Source organism: Sinocyclocheilus rhinocerous, unplaced genomic scaffold (genome assembly GCF_001515625.1).
Source record: "Sinocyclocheilus rhinocerous isolate Xijiao unplaced genomic scaffold, SAMN03320098_v1.1 scaffold3807, whole genome shotgun sequence".
In the NCBI taxonomy this organism is placed as follows: domain Eukaryota; kingdom Metazoa; phylum Chordata; class Actinopteri; order Cypriniformes; family Cyprinidae; genus Sinocyclocheilus; species Sinocyclocheilus rhinocerous.
Window position 1 is genome coordinate 11,778 of NW_015660506.1, and position 23,250 is coordinate 35,027.

The 23,250-nt window shown below is 35.2% G+C and overlaps 2 protein-coding genes across 2 annotated transcripts in view; one reads left to right on the plus strand and one right to left on the minus strand.

The window, feature by feature from the left end:
* Positions 1-9,248: 9,248 nt before the first annotated feature.
* LOC107725206 (GPI inositol-deacylase-like) lies at positions 9,249-20,484 on the minus strand. The gene is made up of 20 exons (XM_016534392.1): positions 20,256-20,484; positions 19,456-19,609; positions 19,020-19,195; positions 18,619-18,790; positions 18,001-18,088; positions 17,716-17,767; positions 17,556-17,633; positions 17,296-17,371; positions 16,930-17,003; positions 16,612-16,663; positions 16,441-16,507; positions 16,229-16,334; positions 16,109-16,147; positions 15,831-16,015; positions 15,421-15,651; positions 13,479-13,614; positions 13,191-13,241; positions 12,870-13,084; positions 12,608-12,712; positions 9,249-11,849 (listed from the first exon to the last, which is right to left on the minus strand). Exons 1-20 carry the CDS (start codon positions 20,385-20,387, stop codon positions 11,708-11,710), a joined length of 2,331 nt encoding a protein of 776 aa, XP_016389878.1. The 5' UTR covers positions 20,388-20,484; the 3' UTR covers positions 9,249-11,707.
* Positions 20,485-22,503: 2,019 nt separating this feature from the next.
* Positions 22,504-23,250, plus strand: part of LOC107725219 (tRNA wybutosine-synthesizing protein 5) — a 3,687-nt gene continuing 2,940 nt past the window's right edge. The window contains exons 1-3 of the mRNA XM_016534408.1: positions 22,504-22,687; positions 22,770-22,924; positions 23,005-23,074. Of these exons, the coding sequence (XP_016389894.1) occupies positions 22,607-22,687; positions 22,770-22,924; positions 23,005-23,074 (306 nt within the window). The 5' untranslated portion in view covers positions 22,504-22,606. The remainder of the gene's footprint in view (positions 22,688-22,769; positions 22,925-23,004; positions 23,075-23,250) is intronic.

The window sequence follows — 23,250 nt, forward strand, 5'->3', positions numbered from 1 at the left end:
ATCAAACTTATAGCAAAATGTGGTAGTTCTGTATGTTGTTTCAGGGTTGGCATCATCTGTGGTCCTCTGAGGGGTTGCCAATCAAGTGGCAACCACTTGATTGGCTCTATGACTCTCTCTCCTCTCCACCTGTAGCTGGTGTGTGGTGAGCGCACTGGCACCGTTGTACTGTGGCTGCCATCGCATCATCCAGGAGGATGCTGCACACTGGTGGTGGATGAGGAGATCCCCCTCACAATGTAAAGCGCTTTGAGTGCCTAGAAAAATGTTATATAAATGTATCAAATTTGTATTATTATTATTACTACTGTAATTTAACTATAAACTTTTAAAAACCTTTAAGTTTTTCTTAAGTTTTCATCTAATTTTTATATTTTATTACACCTTTATTTTAATTATGATTTCTAATTGTTTCAGTTTTTAGATTTAGTTAACAATAATACTGGTTAACTCAGTAAATGATTCAACGACATTCCAACCAGTCTTTTGAACTATTGAACTATTGAGCCTGGTTTCTCCCAAGGTTTTTTCTCCATTCTGTCACCGATGGAGTTTTGGTTCCTTGCTGCTGTCGCCTCTGTTCGTCAAAGGAACCAGTTCATAGGAGTCATTTGTTCATGAATTGAACTATACTGGTTGTGCTGTATGTTTTTGATTCCCTGAAAACAATCAGCTCATTTGAATGTCATTTGATCATGAATCATGGGTCTACACTGGTCACATAGTAATTTTTATTTCCTCTCCTTTATTAAAATGTGGATGTCATTTCTTTACACTTAACAGCATCTATGTTTTTTTTTACACATTCCGGCTCAGCCATCCTTCTTCTCAGCATCTTCACTTATACCTCAAAAATCACTGACATGGACAGTTGTGAAAATGAATGTCATAAAACTTTTGAGATTTTCCAAATTTATAAACAGCGTTACTAAATATACTGATGGACGGTGATTATTTCTTGTGCATTTTAATTTATCCTGCTACAATATAATGTTTCTGCTGGTTATACAAACCACATTAAAACTCCATACTCACTAACGTCTAATGTAAAATTTTAATAATCTATTAAAGGGGTCATATGATGCGATTTAAATTTTTCCTTTCTCTTTGGAGTGTTACTATCTCTTGAACATTAAACAATATTTACAGCAGTACCCCACATACGTGCTACAGTTATTATTGTGGATCACTGTATTGTACATGCAATATGTGCACTTGCTGTTTGCAGCATTTTAAATTAGAAGTCTTACACTGCAGAATGACAGTGTATTGTATGTCTGAAAAATGCTTGAGTGAGCGTGCATGTGTGTATGAGTGCGTTACAGGAGGTGATGTCAGCACAGAGAGTTTCCGCAGTGTTTGCATGCGGATGACACCTGATATTTCAGCCCATTAAATAGTAAATGAGGTCTGTTCACCTATGCATAAATGCAGTGTTTGCTATCACTACAGGAACCACTCTGTATATATAACCATGTATGTGACAAAAAAAAAATCTTGAATCTTGAATCTTGAACTCTGTGCACTAGTGGAGGTTACTGCAGTCTTTGCTTCTAGACATAACGGGCACCTTGGGAAGCTGGCACAGAGAATGGCACAGGAGCATTACTGTTTCACTCTCTATATAACAAACACATTCAGAACAACAGTACAAGCATGCAACTGCACACTACTGCCCAGTTTTCTGAGCTTTGGCACATCTTGTCAGCTTTTAAGGTGTCATCCATTAACAAACTGAGGTCTGCAACTTTTGGCTCACCACTGATGTACCAATTTACTTTTGAATGAGTGATAAACATTTTCTTTCAAGGACCAGAATCCATTTCCAAACAAATCTTTACAAACATTGTAAGCATATAATTATTAAGGGTTTTGTTAAACTTAGTGGTTTCTTGCAACTGTAGCAGGGAATAATTCTAGAAACTACGAATGAACTACAGCGGTCTTTCTCACATGTCACAAATAATGGATAGTGTAATCAAACAATCATTCTGCCACCTCCTGCTTTCCCTCACATCTCACCCATCTCTCTGCTAAATGAAAATGTGATGCAGCATTATGAATATAGAATGACTGGGGGAGTACTGCAGAATTAGTAATAAGGATATCAAAATCAGCGTGAAAATTATGCAGTGACTTTCAGGGAGCTGATTTTTTAAAAGGATTTCTATAGGCTAGGCATTTGTGTTAAAACTTAATCTTGTAGCCTACATGTAGCTACCACACAGTAAGCTATGTGCCAATTATTTTGAGATACTTTTTAAACAGAATATTATCTTTAATATATAGAAATATTGTGGTAAGTTCATAACAATAAAAAATTAATTAAAGGGGTCATATGATGCGATTTCATTTTTTCCTTTCTCTTTAGAGTGTTACAAGCTCTTGGTGCATAAAGAAGATCTGTAAAGTTGCAAAGACTAAAGTCTCAAATCCAAAGAGATATTCTTTATAAAAGTTAAGAGTTAGCCACACCTACCTAAAACGGCTCGTTCATATGACCCCTTTAATAAAACTCATTGTGCGTTGATACCGCGTATTTCTTTTGCAAAAGAAAAATCGAGTTCAGCGTACTGTTGCTATGGTTACCTCCTCACGCGAACGCAACTTAAGTTTGTTAGGGTTTATTTGGCATAAAGACACTCTAACTTGTAATATAACTTTTATAGTTGCTAAAAATCTAACTGAAGCGTAGCCTATTTCCTTGTATGCAAAATGAACGCGTATAAAGACACTCGCCTTGAGAAGGGAAGGAGGAATTCAGTCTGCTTAATCTACTATGCAATTTAATTTTATCAGCCTTTTTTATTTATTTATAATATGATTATAATAATATTTATTTATTGATGCATTATTTAAACGTTGGTCTATGCTGTCGCAAACCTTCAAATAAATAAATAAATAAATGAAATGAAATATATTTGCATTACTCAGCAGAAGCGTGTATTACGTCATATGAGTTCGATCTTCTCTTGAGCCACTAGGTGCGATCCAGCAGATTCATCACATTAAGGTTTTTATTTTATTTTTATTTTTATTTTTTTCTGCAGGTGAAGCCCAGCGCGCGCACAAGTTCCACAGAGCCGCGAGGGCTTTTCTCACGACTAGCATGCAGCGCTATCGGATAACGCAGGGAATTCCCTCCGTCATGTATTCACACATCATGATCTGCAGAGAATCAGCATGCTGCATTAACATAACCCATCATCAGCGCATAGCCTATGCATTTCTGAACCTCTGAGTCAGCCCCGCTAATGCACCTTTATTAGCTACATCTAGAAAAAATTATTTCCGCGCTAAAACGAGAGACATTCAAATGGAAGTCTATCATAAGGTGTAATCAGGCATTAAAACTGGTGAATCGTAAGACACATCTCTTTTAACATATCGGTTGCATACAGCATGCATCAAAACACAGTAGGTTGTATAACCGCGTACCTGCGCATCAACGTGATGTGTCCATGGAAACGCCAACAAAGCGAATAACGTGCGTTAATAATGCTGTTTTATCGCCATTTCCTCAGATTCGCTTAGGCAGCAAGGCGTCGTTATGTTCAGGGCCTCTTCATCCGCTGAAGCGAGAATTTTGTCGCTTACCCGAAGCAGAAATCACGACCGAGGGGATAGTTCCCTTCTGCACAGGTTGACTGATGGGCTATAACATCCTGGAAAACAGCGCGAGCTATCTGATCTTACGCTACTGAATAGGCTAATTGATCTCAACGACTGGTGTAATTATTCCAGAAAACAGCGTTCGGGTAGCACCCGGTTCGGTCCGTCTTCATGTCACTCCCCGCAGCGCATGCAGCGGTGGTAATAAAGCAGTTATAAGGCGCTCCAGAGCTGGAGGCAGTGTGAGAGTGGCGGGGTGGCGACTGCTCGGGAATACATCTGTCCTGCACACACAAGAGCTAACACAAACCTCTGTGGTTACACCTTCACATTACATTACTGATCAATCCAAACCTCATTATAATACGGGTTTTAAATGCAGATATAAAAGTGTTTGTTTTATAATTTGTTGCTTTGTTTAATAGGCCTATTTAGGGGAGACTGGGAGGTGATGTAATATATAATAATGATTTTATTTGTGTTTTAAGTATAATACACCATATCCACAAATTAGGCTTAGCTTAGAAATCGCAAGACTGTAAATAACTCAGCAGGCATTATATATTTCAATAACACTTTATAATAAGGTTTAATTGGTTAACAATACTTTTACAGAATTTTTAGTTGATGTTTAAAATGTCTACATATAGTAATAAGACTAATTACCATTTCAATATAGCCTAGTTAATCAATTGTAAACAGTATGAATATGATCTATCAACAATAGTAGCCTATATTGACCAATTCACATTAACGGGCCATTTAAACAAAACAAAACGGTAACTGTAAACATAACTATATTATTAGCAACACTGCGCATGCAATTTTGTCATCTGCCACTTTAAATGCTCCAGCTCTTTAAAGTAGGAAGATGGATTCTGCTTGGCTGTCTGTGTAATTATTTCATTGAATAAAAATGAGCGCTGCATGCTGCACCTTTCAAAGGGAACTGACTTCAGAAAAGTTTCGATGGCATTTTAAAATCTTTTCTGTAATGCTTGATAAAGTAGCATTTATGAACTCAGCACCTCCTTGTGTACTGCCATTACTGGGGAAACCGCTATATTTCTGCCTTTCTGAAAGCGCCTCCTGCTGGCAGAGAATGAATTTGCATTTTCAATCAATTAAATTAGTAATGTTTTAAATTAATAATTTACACGTTTGACGCATCCCTTTTTAAAATGGTTTAAAGGCTGAATTGTGATGTTTATCATTTTAGAAGATTTTTGTTGTCTTGTTTTTGTGAAAACCTGCATCTGAACTGTAAATCATGTTATTGGTTTAATACGTTAGCAAAATCTGTGAGGCCATCGACATCCAGCTGGATAGTGAGTATGGGGAGAAAAGAGCAGGAGAGACAGAAGAGAAAGCAGGCAGCAGTGTCATTGCTACAGAATACTGAACCTGTTCAAAAAGACCCCCAAACAGAGTAAGGTTGTTATCAGGGGTGTCGCTACTGGGGAGAAAAGGGGGACAGATTGCATAGGGCCCAGAGGTTGAAAAGGGCCCAGAAAACTCAGTGGAGTGCTGTAGCATGGGTCAAGGAAGAACAAAGTAAATTCTGACCAGGGGCGGATCTAGACCATTTTTAGGTGGGCTAGTTCATCTTAAATTAACAAACAATTTTGGATTGTTTGTTTATGTTCACATTTCACTTATGCCAAATAAATAAAGCACCCTTACCCTTTAAAACAAGCGTAGTTGCTGAGAAATTATGTAAGTGATCTTACAAATGCTAATTTAAATTGAGTGACTTCTTCAAAACTTCAGCCAACCTGGATGAAGCTGTGAACTTTATTCTCCAAATTGTACTCAAGAAGATTGGAACTGACCAGTGTTCTCATTCCATAAGTGTCAAGACAAATATAGCAACAAGCGAAAAGGCACTGACAGAGAGACGAGAGGGGATGATGATGATGAGAGGAGTTGAACTTGTATTTTAATAATATTAAAGTTCCTTAAATGCATTCTGTTTTTAGTGTGGCCTTTAAACTTATGAATTGTGTTTGGACTGAAAAAAAGCAATTTGGCAACATAGCAAATATTTTCAGTGCATCAAAAATCATGCTTGTTAAGATACCAGCAGACAAGATAATCCAGCACAAATTAGTGCATAAAAAGTCACCAAAAAGAAATATTTGAATCTCATAATTAAATACAAAATGAGGGGGAAAAATGCAAAAATGTCCACTTTTTGAAAAAGACTTCCTCTAGGCTGGCTAGTAAATACTGCTGACTATGAAGGAACTGTATAGGCCAAATGATTTATGAATTTATGAATGGAGAGGAGGACCGTTCTGTGAAGCAATTTTAACAGTGCATCGAATATTAGAGGACATCGTGTTTTGATTATATAGCTATCTGTCTTTCAACTGAGATGAAAGAACTTCAACATCTCCAGTCAAATGGTGTTTTGGCAACTGCAGTGACTAATAGCAATCTGTTAGGCTGAGAAAAAAGCTAAATATTATTAAATGTGAATATTATTATTATTATTATTATTATTTTTCTAGGCATTACTAACACATACTGCCCTCTTTTTTAAAGGGACAGTGCACACAAAAATGAATTTTTTTTTTAAAGAATATCATGTCAACTTCATATAATAAAAACAGAAATAATACAAAAAGACAAAAAAAATTTAATAATACAAATTTTAAAAAATGAAATACAAATTAAATAAAAACAAACTTTAAAAGAATATCCGGGATACTTTGAAACAGTCAAGCTAAAATAAATAAATATAAAATTATAAATATAAAAAGTGACAAGAAATACATTTAAAAAAAGGGAAAAATAATTACTTTACACTATGTAAGCAATTTACACAATAATGTAAATTATTTACACTTTAAAATAAAGCAAATAAACAAAATCAAACAAACAATGTGTCCATAGAACTCATGCACCATATAGGCAAATCTTCTGAAGCCATACGCTAACTTTGCCCTTTATCCCTTTAATATCAGTCTCTAGTCCATTTTTAAAGGGACAGTGCACACAAAAATGAATTTTTTTTTTAAAGAATATCATGTCAACTTCATATAATAAAAACAGAAATAATACAAAAAGACAAAAAAAATTTAATAATACAAATTTAAAAAAATGAAATACAAATTAAATAAAAACAAACTTTAAAAGAATATCCGGGATACTTTGAAGCAGTCAAGCTAAAATAAATAAATATAAAATTATAAATATAAAAAGTGACAAGAAATACATTTAAAAAAAGGGAAAAATAATTACTTTACACTATGTAAGCAATTTACACAATAATGTAAATTATTTACACTTTAAAATAAAGCAAATAAACAAAATCAAACAAACAATGTGTCCATAGAACTCATGCACCATATAGGCAAATCTTCTGAAGCCATACGCTAACTTTGCCCTTTATCCCTTTAATATCAGTCTCTAGTCCAACACAAGTTTTATTTTGTAGCTAAGGCTTTTCTTCTTTGATCTACAGAATAAATAAATATATAAATAAATAAAAACCTAACTGACAACACACACACAAACAGAAAATGTTCAATAAACTTGAGAACCAACTCGGAGTAAATTATTTTATTGGAACTGCAGTAGTGCTCAAAAAAAGTGCACATATTTTTGGGTAAAATAACATGTTAAGATATATAAACACTAAAAGCCACTGACTCCACAACACGTTATTTAACCTGAGAATGATCAATTTGTTATTTCACCATATACAAAGCTTAAAAGATAAATAGGCAATTACATTGTTATCCTGCACTGTAACAACTGAATTACAAAGCAGGTGCACAACATCTGACACTTTCTAGCACGTCTGTATATTAAATAATAACAAACGATGCTCCAGGAATAAGCATGAACTGCCCTAATCACTGTATTAAGAAAACAATGATCACAGCTAATCACAGTGATGCTGCTGTTTGGCCAAACAGGTGCAAGCCAATGATGATTAATCAGTCCGAGTGTCAATAGAAGTGCTAATATGTTAGCATACATGTGCTAATAGACAGTGCTTCATCACATATTAGTATTTAAAAAAAGGCGTTTACATAAATGTTCATTTACACTCTTACAGTTTCATAGTCACTGCACATGAGTGAAATATGTTGTTTACAAAAGCACCACAAACCAAGCAAAACAGCACTATAATCACACTTGTATCAACTTGAACTTTATCTCTTAGTAAACATTTTATATTATACTTCAAAAGGTTTATTGTGAGCAATTTACAACAGCTGATTAATGTTTTCATTTTAAAAATTAACTCAGCTTTCAAATGAGACAAGTAATATCAACTCCTTGCAATACAGCTGTATGACTCTTCATTAGATATAACAGACGAGTCACTGTAATGAGTGAGTCACTGCATCTATTTTAAAGCACAACAGCATTTAGGTTCATGAGGCAGTGAGCTGCATTCTATAAAAAGGTCGAAAGTCACAGCTTAACTTGAAGCCCAGTCTGAAACCCCACTTAAAACCAACAGAAATACTGAATGTGTGTTTGCCACACAGAACATGACTGTGTAATGTGCAGGCTTGTTGGCTTTTGTTCCCTCAAATCACATTTTTCACTAAAGGTCCCTTCATATTCTAAACCTGTGAATACATCAAAATATTTAACAGATATATACAAATACTTCAGAATTTCTGAAAATGTTTTGCTTTATAATTAGATTTTTATTATCGGTTACATTTTTAAAATTGATTTTAACAATTTATACATTCAAATCTTAATTCAAATTTCAATTAAATTTATTATTTGTTTTAATTGATTCAATCACCTGTTATGGCATACAATACTGTTCATAAGTTTAGGGTCAGTATCATTTTTTTAAGTCTCTCATGCTCACCAAGGCTGCATTTATATGATCTAAAAACAATAATATTGTGAAATATTATTACAATTTAAAATAAAAAAAATACTCAGCTTTCAAATGAGACAAGTAATATCAACTCCTTGCAATACAGCTGTATGACTCTTCATTAGATATAACAGACGAGTCACTGTAATGAGTGAGTCACTGCATCTATTTTAAAGCACAACAGCATTTAGGTTCATGAGGCAGTGAGCTGCATTCTATAAAAAGGTCGAAAGTCACAGCTTAACTTGAAGCCCAGTCTGAAACCCCACTTAAAACCAACAGAAATACTGAATGTGTGTTTGCCACACAGAACATGACTGTGTAATGTGCAGGCTTGTTGGCTTTTGTTCCCTCAAATCACATTTTTCACTAAAGGTCCCTTCATATTCTAAACCTGTGAATACATCAAAATATTTAACAGATATATACAAATACTTCAGAATTTCTGAAAATGTTTTGCTTTATAATTAGATTTTTATTATCGGTTACATTTTTAAAATTGCATTTTAACAATTTATACATTCAAATCTTAATTCAAATTTCAATTAAATGTATTATTTGTTTTAATTGATTCAATCACCTGTTATGGCATACAATACTGTTCATAAGTTTAGGGTCAGTATCATTTTTTTAAGTCTCTCATGCTCACCAAGGCTGCATTTATATGATCTAAAAACAATAATATTGTGAAATATTATTACAATTTAAAATAAAAAAAATTATTGTAATGTATTTTTAAAATGAATTTTTTTCTGTGACGCAAAGCTGAATTTGCAGCAGACTTTACTCCAGTTGTCAGTGTTACATGATCCTTCAGAAACCATTCTAATGTGTGATTTGGTAGATAATTAACACTTTTGATCAATTTAATGCACTCTTGCTGAATATTTTAGTGTTCATTTCTTGTAAAAATCTTCTTGAAAAAAAGTCTATCGTACTGACCCCAAACTTTTGAATGGTAGTGTATTGATAAAACCCACATCCTCTAGGGTCTTTACTATTAATATTTAACTGCTACAGTAGAGCTATTAACCACATAACAACAGTCTCTAAGAAACAAAATGAGCAAATTCTTCATTACACGCATCAAAGCAGATACCTCACTAGCATCAAAACAAACATTGCTGCAGTGTTAAAGTGTTGTTGTTGGATCCGTTTGGCTTCAATGTCACATGATCAGGACAGATCTGGTCCTGAATTAGCAGTTCTTGTTTTGAGACATATAATCAGATCCTGGCCTCCAAATATTGTGGCACATCACAGTGAACACCAATGAAAACAATCAGTCACAATCATATTGATAGAAAAAAGGCAGCCTTTCACTTTCACCACAAAAACAGCTCAAATTTAGCATGAGGCAGAGCAAGATTGCAACATAGCATAAAAAAAGACAGCAAACATCAAAGCTCACTGCAAAATGACTGACACACACACACACACATTCAGGTACATTCACAGTGCAGAAGACACAATTTTGTGCCATATGAGTGTTTTTGGTCAAGTACATCCCCATGTGAGAGGGGGACATCGGATTAAATATCAGACTACTTGGATGGACTGACAAACATCCTCAACATCCGTCCTCAATGATACGGTTAAATTGGAGAAAGAAAAAAAAAAAGCTGTGCAGACAGCAACAATCTCATGGCTACTGTGACTGTGGCAGTGTTTCTAATAATTTGTCTCAGGTTATAAGACTGCACTATAACCATAAATGTAGCGGTGATGTCTTTTTGTGCACATTTATAGAAAATCATCTTTGCTTGTCAGTCCAGTTTCGCGATTGCATCTCACGAAACTCAAGATAATACCTCCAGATGGAATGTTATGCTACTCAGACTTGCCTTACAGCTTCGGCTAATGCAGAAGAGTGTTAAGAACAAGTGATCGGTCAAACACAGAGGTACTTCAGCACCTACAGGCATTACATGTGCATTCAAAGCTAAATGGCTTAAGGCAGAAATGACAGATCGAAGATAGAATAGGCAAAGAGATCCAGTCACGCTCGCACATAGACATGTGAATTGCAGAAAAGCTGAACAAACACCTAAAGCTGCTTTAACACCCTTAAAAGTCAACATGAAAATGCATTCGTAACCCATTTTACTTCCATGTGACATTAATGAATGAATTGCTAAAGCGTTTTTTTTCCAGCAGCTTTTCTTGTTAAACTACAAAATTGTTAACTAATGCTGTAATGTGATTAAAAATTGTTGATACTGTCAATCAGAACTAAGGCAAATTCTTCTCAGACTCAACTGATAAAGGAAAAGCCTTGTTTGAAAGTGATAACATTAGTTTAAGCGAACAGTACAGTTCCCAATGGTTTTACAATGCATTCACTATGATACTATGAACTTTTCAGTCACTATCCACACCACAATGATCAGAATCAATACGTAAAATAAAATAAAATAATTAATATTTATTTCGATTGGAGCAAATGTAGGTGGTGTTCTCTGCTCCAATTCTCAATATTTATTCAAAAAAATCTTTGGAATAACATGCACTGATGAGTCACACAATATCAGGAAGTAAACAGGGTCAATTGATAGGGGCACCATTTTTAAAATTCTAGCTGATACGGATAAAAGATAATAATGTTATATACCATTTCACATAAATAAATTAAAAAATTAATTACTAAAAATGAAAAACAACCGTTTCAAGTGAATTTAGGCATCCCAAAATTATAAGACCAGAGAAATACCGGATACTGAAAAATTAACAAATAAATAAATAAATAAATAAAAAAATTCTAATTCCCACTGAAAACCAAATTGACATTGATATTTTGTGTATCCTTATCAATTATGATTTCATGTTGACCTTTATAATGAATACTAAATCTGTCCTATACACACCCCCAACACACACACCAGTATAGACTAGTCTCTCAGACACTGATTAAATACAGTCTTAGACTTCAGTTTAGTTCAGGCCGAGGCTTAATATGTGTCTGGGAAACTAGCCTCACGAACAAGAGGTATTGCTCATGAATACAGGCATACCAGCATTAACAAGTATAATGCCCTGTACAGAAGCTACAAATGATGACAAACAACAAGTCACATGACTCCGGATGTGCTGGTCCACTGATGTCACTAGTCCATGTGATCCCACTGAATGCACACATGGGTTTGAAGGCTGTTTTGGTCTAATCTGGTCTGAGTTTATACAAGGCCCGGGTATTTTTCCAATCTCAGTGCAGACTCACGTTTAAAGTTTGCAGGGAGGTCAAAAGTAGCAAGAACAGACCAAGAGGGTCAGAGCTGTAGCCAGGAAATAAGTGACTCTGTAAATGTGCAGCGGACAAAAAGCCAGCATGCCCACACACAGCGGCAACAGTAGATGAAGCGTCAGATTCAGCATCAGTTTGCTGCAATACAAGTATAAATACAGACACACAGAATAGTTAGAACTTGTTACAACAGACTTCCAGCTGGCATCAAGACTGCTCAAAAGTTTGGGGTCAGTAAGATTTTCTTTTTCTTAGAAAGAAAGAAATTAATACAGTTATTTAGCAAGGATACATGCAATTAATCAAAATATACAGTTAAGGCATTATAAATGTTACAAAATATTTCTATTTCCATTTTCTATTCATCAAAGAATCCCGAGAATCACGGTTTCAACAAAAATATTAAGCAGCAAAAGATGTTTTCAACATTGATAAAATAAATGTTTCTTGTGCATCAAATCAGCATGTCAGAATGATTTCTGAAGGATCATGTGACACTGAAGACTGGATTAATGATGCTGAAAATTCAGCTTTATCATCACAGCAGTAAAATTACATTTTAAAATAGAAAACAGTTATTTTAAATTGTAATAATATTTCACAATATTACCGCTTTTACTGTATTTTTGATCAAATAAACGCATAAGACTTAAAAACATAAAAATCCTACCCACCCTAAACTTTCAACAACAGTTTGTATGCATTTAAAATATAATATTCACTATATATTTGTGATGATTTCAAATTAAAATTAAGCAACATCATAAATAATGAGATCATTTTAAAAGCTCTTTGATATGGCCATATTAAGCTTTCTGAAGAGTGCCATTAATGAACATGACTATTTGAAATGATGTAAAATGACATGACTAATTTAGTAAGAAATGCACACAAACCTGCGTAGAAGATTATCTGTGTTACAGCTGATGAGCAGTACAGAGCTGATGAGCAGAGGTACAATGTGAGGCCAGCAGGGGTCAGGATCCAGATGAATCCAATATCTGAACAAGACACAAACGTATGCCAATTAAAATCACTCTTAGAGGCTGTAGAGTATTTTCTCTTCACTCTCAGGCAGTTTAGTAACTTGTGAGAAATTAAAAACAACAACAAAACAAAAAACAAATCAAATGAACTTATATCTTAAATGACTATTACCTGAGATTGTGCTTCCAGTGGATAAGGGAAGGGACACTGAGCATCATGGTAAAAGTAAGCAGTGTGGACAGACTAAAGTGGAGCTGCAGATCATCTCTGATGTCCTGTAGCACTGATTCTGACAGTAAAGGGCTGCCGTTACATTCTTTAATCTTACTGTGACAATCACTGGCACGAAAACCATTTTCAGATTTTTGTGAAACTTTCTGGGGTGCCTGGTTTAATAGAAACAAAACTTTTAACAAAAAATTTTAAAATCACAGGTATTGTGAGCCAACTAGAAACTCAATGCATCAATGATGTAAAATAAGACATTTATACCAGGTTCAACATGTGGCTCAGCGATCTCTCTGTCATCTGTAATCGAAGTACCTGGACAAAGACAAATAATCACAAGAGATTAAAATCACTATAAAGAAAAACTGTACATTCAAATGAGAAAGAAATATTCTAGTAGATATTAAGAGACCTCAGTAGGAATTTCTTAAGACAAGCATTCACCTCAAGGTCAAAAAAACATCTCTCTAGAATCACCTTTTACCAACCCTAGCACATCTTTATATGGAGCAGGTATGAAAGGGCTTGATGAAGGATGAACAGATCACTCACCCTGTAGAGGTGGAGAAGAGAGGAGAGCATAAGAGCCAGTGCTCCACATGTGACGCCACCCAACACACTCAAAAAGATAATCAGGAGAATCTGAGAATGAAGACGAAGCGTGCCGCAATCCCGAGACACTGAAGGTCTGCAGACAAACACAGTGTCACACACACACACACACACACACCTTATTACTACTAACTACTTGTTACTAACTAGTTTCTATGGCAAAAAGTTAACAATTTCAGCTATTAACTGTACTGAAGTGGTTTTTATAATATATATATTTTGTAGTTCAACATCAAGACTTTAGATCAAAATGCACATACTTTGTATACAAGGCTCTTTATTTTATGTGCTGTAACCACAGTACAATTCTGTGTGCTGTAATGCATTATATGTTAAAATATTGACTTAATATATATATAATAAATTATTAATGAACATCTAAGATTCATAGACATTTATAGACCATGTTTAAAAAAGAAAAATTTTTTTTTGCATGTGCACTGAATATGTTTTTACACTTTCGTTCAAATGTTTATGGTCAGTAAGATTTTTCTAAACTTTCTGGTTTTTGAAAGTCTCTTTTGCTCAGCAGGCTGCATTTATCTGATAAAATACGGTAAAAACAATAATATTCTAGAATAGTAATAATATAATTACAATATTATTATAATTTAAAAATACTGTTTCCTATTTTAATACATTTTAAAAGTAAAGCTGAACTTTCAGCAGCCATTACTACAGTCTTCAGTGTCACATGATCCTTCATAAATCATTCTAATATGCTAATCTGGTGCTGAAGAAAAAAAAATATTATTGTCAATGTTAAAAAAAGTTGTTTTACTTAATTTGCTGGAAACAGTGATACAATTTTTTCAGGATTCTTTGATGAATAGAACGTTTGAAGAAAAGCATTTATTTGAAATACAAACCTTTTGTAACATTATAAATATCTTTACTATAATTTTTGATAAATTTAAAGCATCCTTGATTTCTTTCCAAAAAAAAAAAAAAAAAAAATACTAACTACTTGTTACTAACTAGTTTCTATGGCAAAAAGTTAACAATTTCAGCTATTAACTGTACTGAAGTGGTTTTTATAATATATATATTTTGTAGTTCAACATCAAGACTTTAGATCAAAATGCACATACTTTGTATACAAGGCTCTTTATTTTATGTGCTGTAACCACAGTACAATTCTGTGTGCTGTAATGCATTATATGTTAAAATATTGACTTAATATATATATAATAAATTATTAATGAACATCTAAGATTCATAGACATTTATAGACCATGTTTAAAAAAGAAAAATTTTTTTTTGCATGTGCACTGAATATGTTTTTACACTTTCGTTCAAATGTTTATGGTCAGTAAGATTTTTCTAAACTCTCTGGTTTTTGAAAGTCTCTTTTGCTCAGCAGGCTGCATTTATCTGATAAAATACGGTAAAAACAATAATATTCTAGAATAGTAATAATATAATTACAATATTATTATAATTTAAAAATACTGTTTCCTATTTTAATACATTTTAAAAGTAAAGCTGAACTTTCAGCAGCCATTACTACAGTCTTCAGTGTCACATGATCCTTCATAAATCATTCTAATATGCTAATCTGGTGCTGAAGAAAAAAAAATATTATTGTCAATGTTAAAAAAAGTTGTTTTACTTAATTTGCTGGAAACAGTGATACAATTTTTTCAGGATTCTTTGATGAATAGAACGTTTGAAGAAAAGCATTTATTTGAAATACAAACCTTTTGTAACATTATAAATATCTTTACTATAATTTTTGATAAATTTAAAGCATCCTTGATTTCTTTCCAAAAAAAAAAAAAAAAAAAACAGAATTATGAGTGTTAATTTTTGTCTGATGTTAGTAAAACTATCTATTTATTTAGAACACCTATTACACAGCTGATATTAACATGAGTTTTACCTGTGCAGTGGAGCAAGAGCAAAGGACAGGAAATAGACAAACACTCTGAGGACTGTGCTACCCCAGAATGCAATGGATGCACCAAGCACACAGAGCAGTGGGGACACTAGACGGGGCCATTCCTGCATAGAGGCCTTTGGATCCTGGGGTAGGTCCTCCACAGAGTTTAGAGGAAGAGCATCCACCGCAGGGAGACCCAGAGAGGACCAGACATCCTGAAACCAGCTCTGCCTATGGTAGAACAATACGGGGAAAAAAAGAAAAATAGATATATACTGTAAATATTTTATAACCGTTTAATTTGCTGGAAAAAAATTATTACATTTACTGAATTTATTGAATAATGTATAGTCAAAATGGAACACTGCTTAAAAAAAAAATAAATAAAAATTTCCTGTATCAGGACTGACCTGAGCAGCAGCAGCAGCAGGAGGATGGGCACTTCCAGTTTGTGGAGCTGTAAGGATTTACTCATGCCCTCTTGGATTCCAACAGGATGTCCAGATCTTTTGATGGAGCTCAGCTGAGTCCTGATCATCAGAAGAAGCACTACAGCCGAGTAGACAGGGAGAACTGGACCACAGAAACGCAGAATCTAAAGAACAAACAATTCCTTTTGAACACAAGGAATACTCTGGGGTTAAAACTTGAACAGCATTTCAAATGAAATATCACAATGTAAGCACACCTGCCCAAGCACTTTGGGAAACGAAGTCCGAATAGACACCTATAAAGAAAAAAAATACAATGTTAGTTGCCTAACTGATAAGTTCACCTTCGAGAAAACAAGAAAATGTGGATGAAATACCTTGTATTGGCAGTTGGGGGCAGTGTGGAGTTGCAGTAGGGCACTGGTGGCGTTGTCTGGGCGGCTAGAGTGAAGCATGCTGTAGATTTCAGATACCGAAGGAATACTTTGGTGGGAAAAAAAAAAATTTCATAAATAACACAACTATCAGTACTCTGATGCAAAAAGAGAGCTGAGGAAAGTTGGCTGATTAATGACAAGCCTCTTTCTACCTTGCAATATCAAAGGAGTCTTCATGAAACCAAGGTACTCTCAGTCTGTACACACTGGGCAGTCTGTCTGTATAACACAATAGTATCAGACATACACATACAGCATCAGACGTGAGTCTTTTAAATCATCATGCTTATTTTCTGGCAGATAAAGCTGAACAAACTGGTTACCTTTAGTGGTTTTGCAGTGACTCGTGATCGTTATTCTGAAAACTTGATAAACCTGAAGGAACACAAACAAATTCACTTTTATTATGCTTTCGGGTATATATCTTATTTTAATTAAAGGTTAGGATGTAACAGATTACTGCATAGAACATCAACATAAGAAACTATTCTAAAGATTATTATGGGATTTGTACCATTACAAAAGCTTCTACTATAAATGGATATTTGAAAAAAACAAAAAAACAGGGATAAACTATATGGAGAGTCTGAGGTTTAAAAGGGAAGGAGAGTAGAACGACAGGGAATGCTGTGAGCGATCACCTGATGAAAGTCTTGTAGCTGTAGTGTATGAAGCAGCCCAGAGGAGTTAATGCTGATGTCACTGACAGTCAGACCTACAAACAGTCACATTCAGGTTAAAGCACATACGTATTGTAAACATCACATACAATAAACACACCAACTTATTTATTTCCTTGTTTTCTTTTGGACAGTGTAAGAATGTTATAAGATTATTACATTGTTTTTTAAATAGGCCTATTTTATGTTAACAATGTGCAGAAAATAGCTCATCCAGCTGTCATTAAGGCAAAACAGGCAACTAAAAAACATTGCTCTGTATGACAGCATCTGCTAAATGCCTTAAAAGTAAAATGTAAACAAGTATGGAGTGTTTAGTGGGCTCACCAAAGGACAGCACATGAGGCACCTGCACTGAGACAGTCAAGCTCTCCTCTCTCTGCAGCTCACACTCCACTACAAACTACAAACAGACAATTAAGCGTTTAAAAAGCATCTTTAACAAAAAAAAAACTCATCGCAAATTATTTTGACATAAATCATTAAATGCATGTTTTAAGAAGGGAAATGTCTGCTAATGTGGTCTGTCATGTAATGCAAGTTTTCATTACGAACATGATAATGTGGAATGTAAGTTAACCTCTAACCTGTGCTCCACTGGGGTTCGAGGCATCAATGATGAGATGAGAAACAGACAAAAGCTCACTGATTTTTACTGTTACAGCCTATAAAGAAAGACAGTTTATACATCTTTTTTTTCGCAAAATGTAGCTATACAAGGTATGTTACTGAATAACCTAGAATGACCTTATAAGCTGGAAGAAGTTCTGTCTGAGGTGAGAGATCTACTGTCTGAACACTGGGGGAAAAATAGATAAGAAAGCAATTTACAAAGCAAATAACTGAACACATACTATACAATTTACATTATCAACAACAGTCCATATTGATGGTATGGATCAACATGTGTGCAATGCACCAGGCTCATGAAAATGTGCTAACTTTACGAGTGCAGATTCTGTATGGGCCTGGTAATTATTTCTTAAATGTTGCTCTTTTTAACAGGATTTTTATGTGGTTTATTTTACTCACCACATTGAGCCACTCATCTGTGTGCAGCCATACAGCCAGCTGGTCAATTCCTGTTGAACATGTACAGACAAACAGCTCTTCAAAATGGCTAAGAACATTCACAATGAGCATAAGTCACAAGGAACAAAGACTGCAACTTGGACAACAGCCTGTATGAAAGAAAAACTGCACTTTCCTGCAAAATACATACTGTGCTTTTTATAAAAATTTTTTTTTTTTTACAAGTTTACATTTTGCTTCATAATATTTGACTAAAGTTTTAAAACATAAGAATTTGTACATTTAGGAATATTTCACCCACAAATGAAAATTACCGCTTTATTTACTCACCCTCAAGCCATCCTAGGTGTTTATGACCTTTTTCTTTCAGATGATACAATCAGAGTTATAATAAAAAAAATGTCCTGGCTCTTCCAAGTTTTATAATGGCAGTGAATGGCAATTGTCTTTACTGTTACATTTAATCAATTTAATGCGTCCTTGCTGAATAAAAAAAATCTAACTAATTTCTTTCAAAATAAACAAAAAAAATAATCTTTTGAACTGTAGTGTACCTTCAAAACTCTCAAACAAATCCATCTGTACATATTTATGCATGTCTGTAGGTCTTTTTCCTACCCAGTATATAAGGGTCCAGAGACAGGACAGGTGCCTGGTGGGGGGAGGCCTGGGTGATGATGAGGCTGACCAGGCGTGGGTTGAAACGTGCCAGGGCGAACAAAGCTCTTGCCACCACTCCACCCATGGAGTGACCCACCAGAGCCACACCTGTGGGAGGGTCTGGACGGTCCTGCAGCCATGGGAATGTAGTAAAAAGATCATTGAAATATTGAAGAATGCTCTGTAATATCTGTCAACTCTGACTGCCCAAAATCTGCAGACTATCAACTCAAAACCAGAGGTGTAAAGAGTACCTAAAAACCATTTGTGATCTGTAGCAAAGGGACAGAAAAGGATGGAAAGGGAAGGGAAGAAATGAAAAGGGTGGAAAGGGAAAAAAGATGCCCTTGACCTCTGACCTTGTAAAGGCGCAAGATGGCTTTGATGCTTTCATATAGAAATTGAGTCTGTCTGCGCAAACTGCCACCATACAGGGCCACCAACTCCTCATTGAAGTCAATGGTGAACACGTTCATATGGATTCGTATGTCCAGGTTCTCAGCCTTCCTCAACGCCACTGAACCCAGAGAACGAGCTGCAAGAGAGAGTAGAACGACATCTCTGTGTGAGCTCTCACCTCTGTCTTCCTCTATTTGTAATGAACAATCAGAATATTTCATAAGTACTGGGAAAAACTCAGTAGGAGGATCGAGATTGATTGAGCAAACAAACCACCTAACAGTCTAAAACCACCTTGAAGGGAAAATAAACAAAACCAAGCTACTCAAATTACATATGTAGGTATGCATAAGATGTGTTGACTGAAACACTGAAGAAAAACCAGTTCCATCTCACCTTGCTTGTAGCTGCCCGCGTTCCCAGGCAAGAAGAGCACAGGTGCGCCGGTGAGCTTGAGTCCTCTGCTCTCCTGAGCATATGCGCCCTCTCCATACAGATACAGCCCGTATGATGGGTACTGGCGCGCGACACGCCTCGGAAGCTGCACGCGCTGTGCAAGCACATAAACATACAAGACTAAACATTCATGCGCAGAGGAAAATGCAGGACAACATGCAAATCAAGTAGTGAAACAGGATTCCTGAAACAAGCGAAACTTTAAATGCATGTTCAGGTCATTCAGGTTTGAATGCGTGGCAGGCAGAGCTTTATTTTGAGACGTTCTCTTATAAGTTATACATGCTACCATGGTATTACTTATGATTTTCTTCAGCCGTTCATGAATAGTTTTTTTAAAATAACCCTATTTTTAACATCAGTAACAAAATGACGACTTATTTCCCCCTAATATTTGTTATATTTTAGATAGAAATAAATGATGCATACTTTTGAGGTGGATATTCTAGTACCATGAATACCTTACAATAAAAATATTTTAAATATATAAGTGTGAGGAAAGCGAGGGGGTTTTGCCCATCGAAATATTGTATAATGACTGATGTTGCTGATTAGTTCTGTTTGTTGTTGCCAAAACAACAGGTAGAATGACGGGCATGAGGAACTGATGCATGGCCTGCCAATGAATTGTGAGCTAGTGATGTTGCTCTAATTACAAGTAATGGTGCATTTTGCTAATTGCAAACCAAACGTGTGAAGAAAGCAACAGTGATACAGACTGTGTTTGCAGTGATACTCACTCGGTATTCTGGGTACTCGAACATGTATGTCATGCTGCATCGGTTCTCCCCGAAACCAAACAATAAATCCCGCAAACCCACAAGCAAAAGCCCAATAGCAAAGCCGTAAAACGCGTATCCAGCGAGTCTCATGTCTCTACAAGATACGCTTGATTTTATTCACAAATATTCATTGTAATCGTGTCTCCGCTTTCCTCATTGTAAACCCACACTGCCTGTTTAAACCAATAGGAAACCTCCTACGGACCTGTCACGCAGCAAATGGGATGACGTCACGACGCAGACAGGAGAGTAGCCAATGGAGAGGGAGAATAGGTTCTGGGTTTGGCCAATCAAAATTGACAGTGGGAGGGATTGCAAAAGAACAGAGTGTGGGATCGTCGTGGAATAATTCTCCAATATTTAAAACGTTGAAAGGCGTAAATAGAGGAGAAATCCATGGTCCGTCGTGTCATCTTGAAAGCTTAAGTTTAAAGCAAGGGAACGTACATAATATTAATGAGGAATTCATATTATGCAGTACACTTTCATATCCCCATTATGTGCCTCAATATAATGGAAACATTAAAACATGGTGACATTACAAATCATATTAGTTGGTTTTCGATCACAATTTATTCATGTTTTTTTTTTTTTTGCACTAAAATATTTTACATAACATGGAATTTTTGATAAAACCGTTACAGAGCTTACTGGTCAGTTCATCAGTCTGTATGAACCTGTCTTTCAAAGTATCCAGGCAGCAGTCTGTATGTCTTCAATACTAAAGGATTGTTTTTATTCTTGTATAGTTTTACAGTTCAGTTGCACAGTTTGTGCAATGTGCAGTCAACCTGACCCCAAAACTCATCATACAAAGTTTAAAAAACAACAGCACCTTTTTTTAAAAGACCAAACTGATCAATCAGGGGCCAACCATAAATTACAAACATATTAATGTAAAAGTTATTAATGTGAGATCAGCAATACACGGAAGCACACAGGAAGTCAACATTTATAACTTTCTATTGCCCATGGAAAGTACCTGGAGCTGACAATATTGCAGCATTATTTTTTCCAGTGAATCTTGCCTACATGTTTTGGCATGTTGAGCAATATTAAACAAAAAAAAGCATGAAAAATAATCTCTCCTCTGCAAGTTAAACACACTTAGTCAAGAAGTTTTGAGTGCTCTATTCTTGTGATGATCCAATCTGGAATCACGCCTTGGGTAAACTCCCTTTGGAATCTGTCAAAAAAGGAAAACATAAATGACAGACATAAATGTTATACTGATGTTTGTTATAATTTAGTACAGTTATAACATAATACTAATATTTCTGGACATCAACTCAAGGTATTAAAATAGTAGTTTTCTACTACTCCTAATAAGTATAGTTAAGTTAAACTGTAATACAAATACTAGAGCCTTGCAATCCATTTCACTATGAGACTCAACACACAGACAATGAAAAGAGTAATCACAATACTCACTCATAATTGGCTGTCAGCAATCTCTTGGTCTCTGGTCTCTCTCCTTCCCCACCAATGACAACCTGGAATATTCTCGCTCCCTCCATACTCTCATCTGGAAGTCTGGCACTCGTCAAGTACCAAAAACGCATCAAGATACTTACATATTTCCTCCCTAAAAGCAATTGAAAAAAAACCCTGCAATTATTTTTGTCATACATATTCATTTATGCTCTATGTTACACAAAATTATTTTTTGAAATAGTAACCTACTGAATGAATTCAACTTGGCTGGCATATAAGAAGCAGTCTGATAAATAGGATGCAAATATGCTGAATGCAAGTTACAAAGATTATATTTCCTAAATTACACGCCCACAAAAAAAGTTTGGGGTCAGTACCTTTTTTTTTGTTGAAAGAAATGAATGCTTTTATTCAGCAATGATGTGTTAAATTGATAAAAAGTGATAAAGACTTTTCAAAAATATTGTTAGAAAAGATTTCTATTTTAAATAAACACTGTTCTTTTTGTGTGTTGAGGTGAACAGAATACGTTAAAGACGTGTCTAGTAGCTATGTTCAATTTGTTCACGAATGAGTCGGTTCACTTAAATGAATCAATTGACTGAATTAGTCGGAGGAGTTCTCGGGTCAACAACTCACCTACTCATTTAAATCATGATTTAAACAAACTTCTTAAAACGCAATAAACAACAATATGTCTACATGGCGTTACTTGGATGATTTAATTCAGAGCATTCAGAGACTCGGCTTTTAATTCGGTTCTTTTAAACAAACGGTTTAAGAGAGTCGACTCACCAAAACGAGTCGAATTTCCTAGCGGAAGGCGGAATGGTGCAGATGGCAGCGAATGGAGAGTAAACTTCAGACTGTCAGAAATGGATTGTCAGGAAAAGCTGGAGGTGCCCGTCTACACCGATGTGGACAGAGAGACTTTCTTGAGGGACATATATCCACTGGTAACTCGTGTAATATATATATATATTAAACAGCCATTTATTGTGGTGTGCTGGACAAATGAATGACACGTGTTTTAGTTAGCGTAGACCAGCGGTTCTAAAGCGCGTGCCCCTGGGGCCGTGTGTGCGCTCGTGGACAGTGAGTTATCTCGCGCAGAGGGGGGGAGACCGCGAGGTCAAAGTGCATGTGTCCCCAGAGCCCAGGATGGACTTTCTGCATAAGAACTTTGTGTACAGGTGTGTGTGATTTTACATGAATCCTTTATACCGGAGCACAACACAAAACTGTGGAAGAATAACATAATTCTGTATTTCAGGACACTGCCATTTGACAAGTTTATTCAGAGAGCTGAAGAGGCAAAGCACTCAGATTTCTTCATTAGTGAGGTTAGTTACCTTAAAAAGTAAGTTTTGATTCTAATATTCTATTTGACAAATATTTTGTGCCATTTATGCTAAATTAATACATATACGTTTGGACATAATTCTGGCTTAAGACAAAAAAAATTGTATCTTTCAAGCCTCTATCCTTAATTGTGTCATACAATTTTTACAGTTTTTAA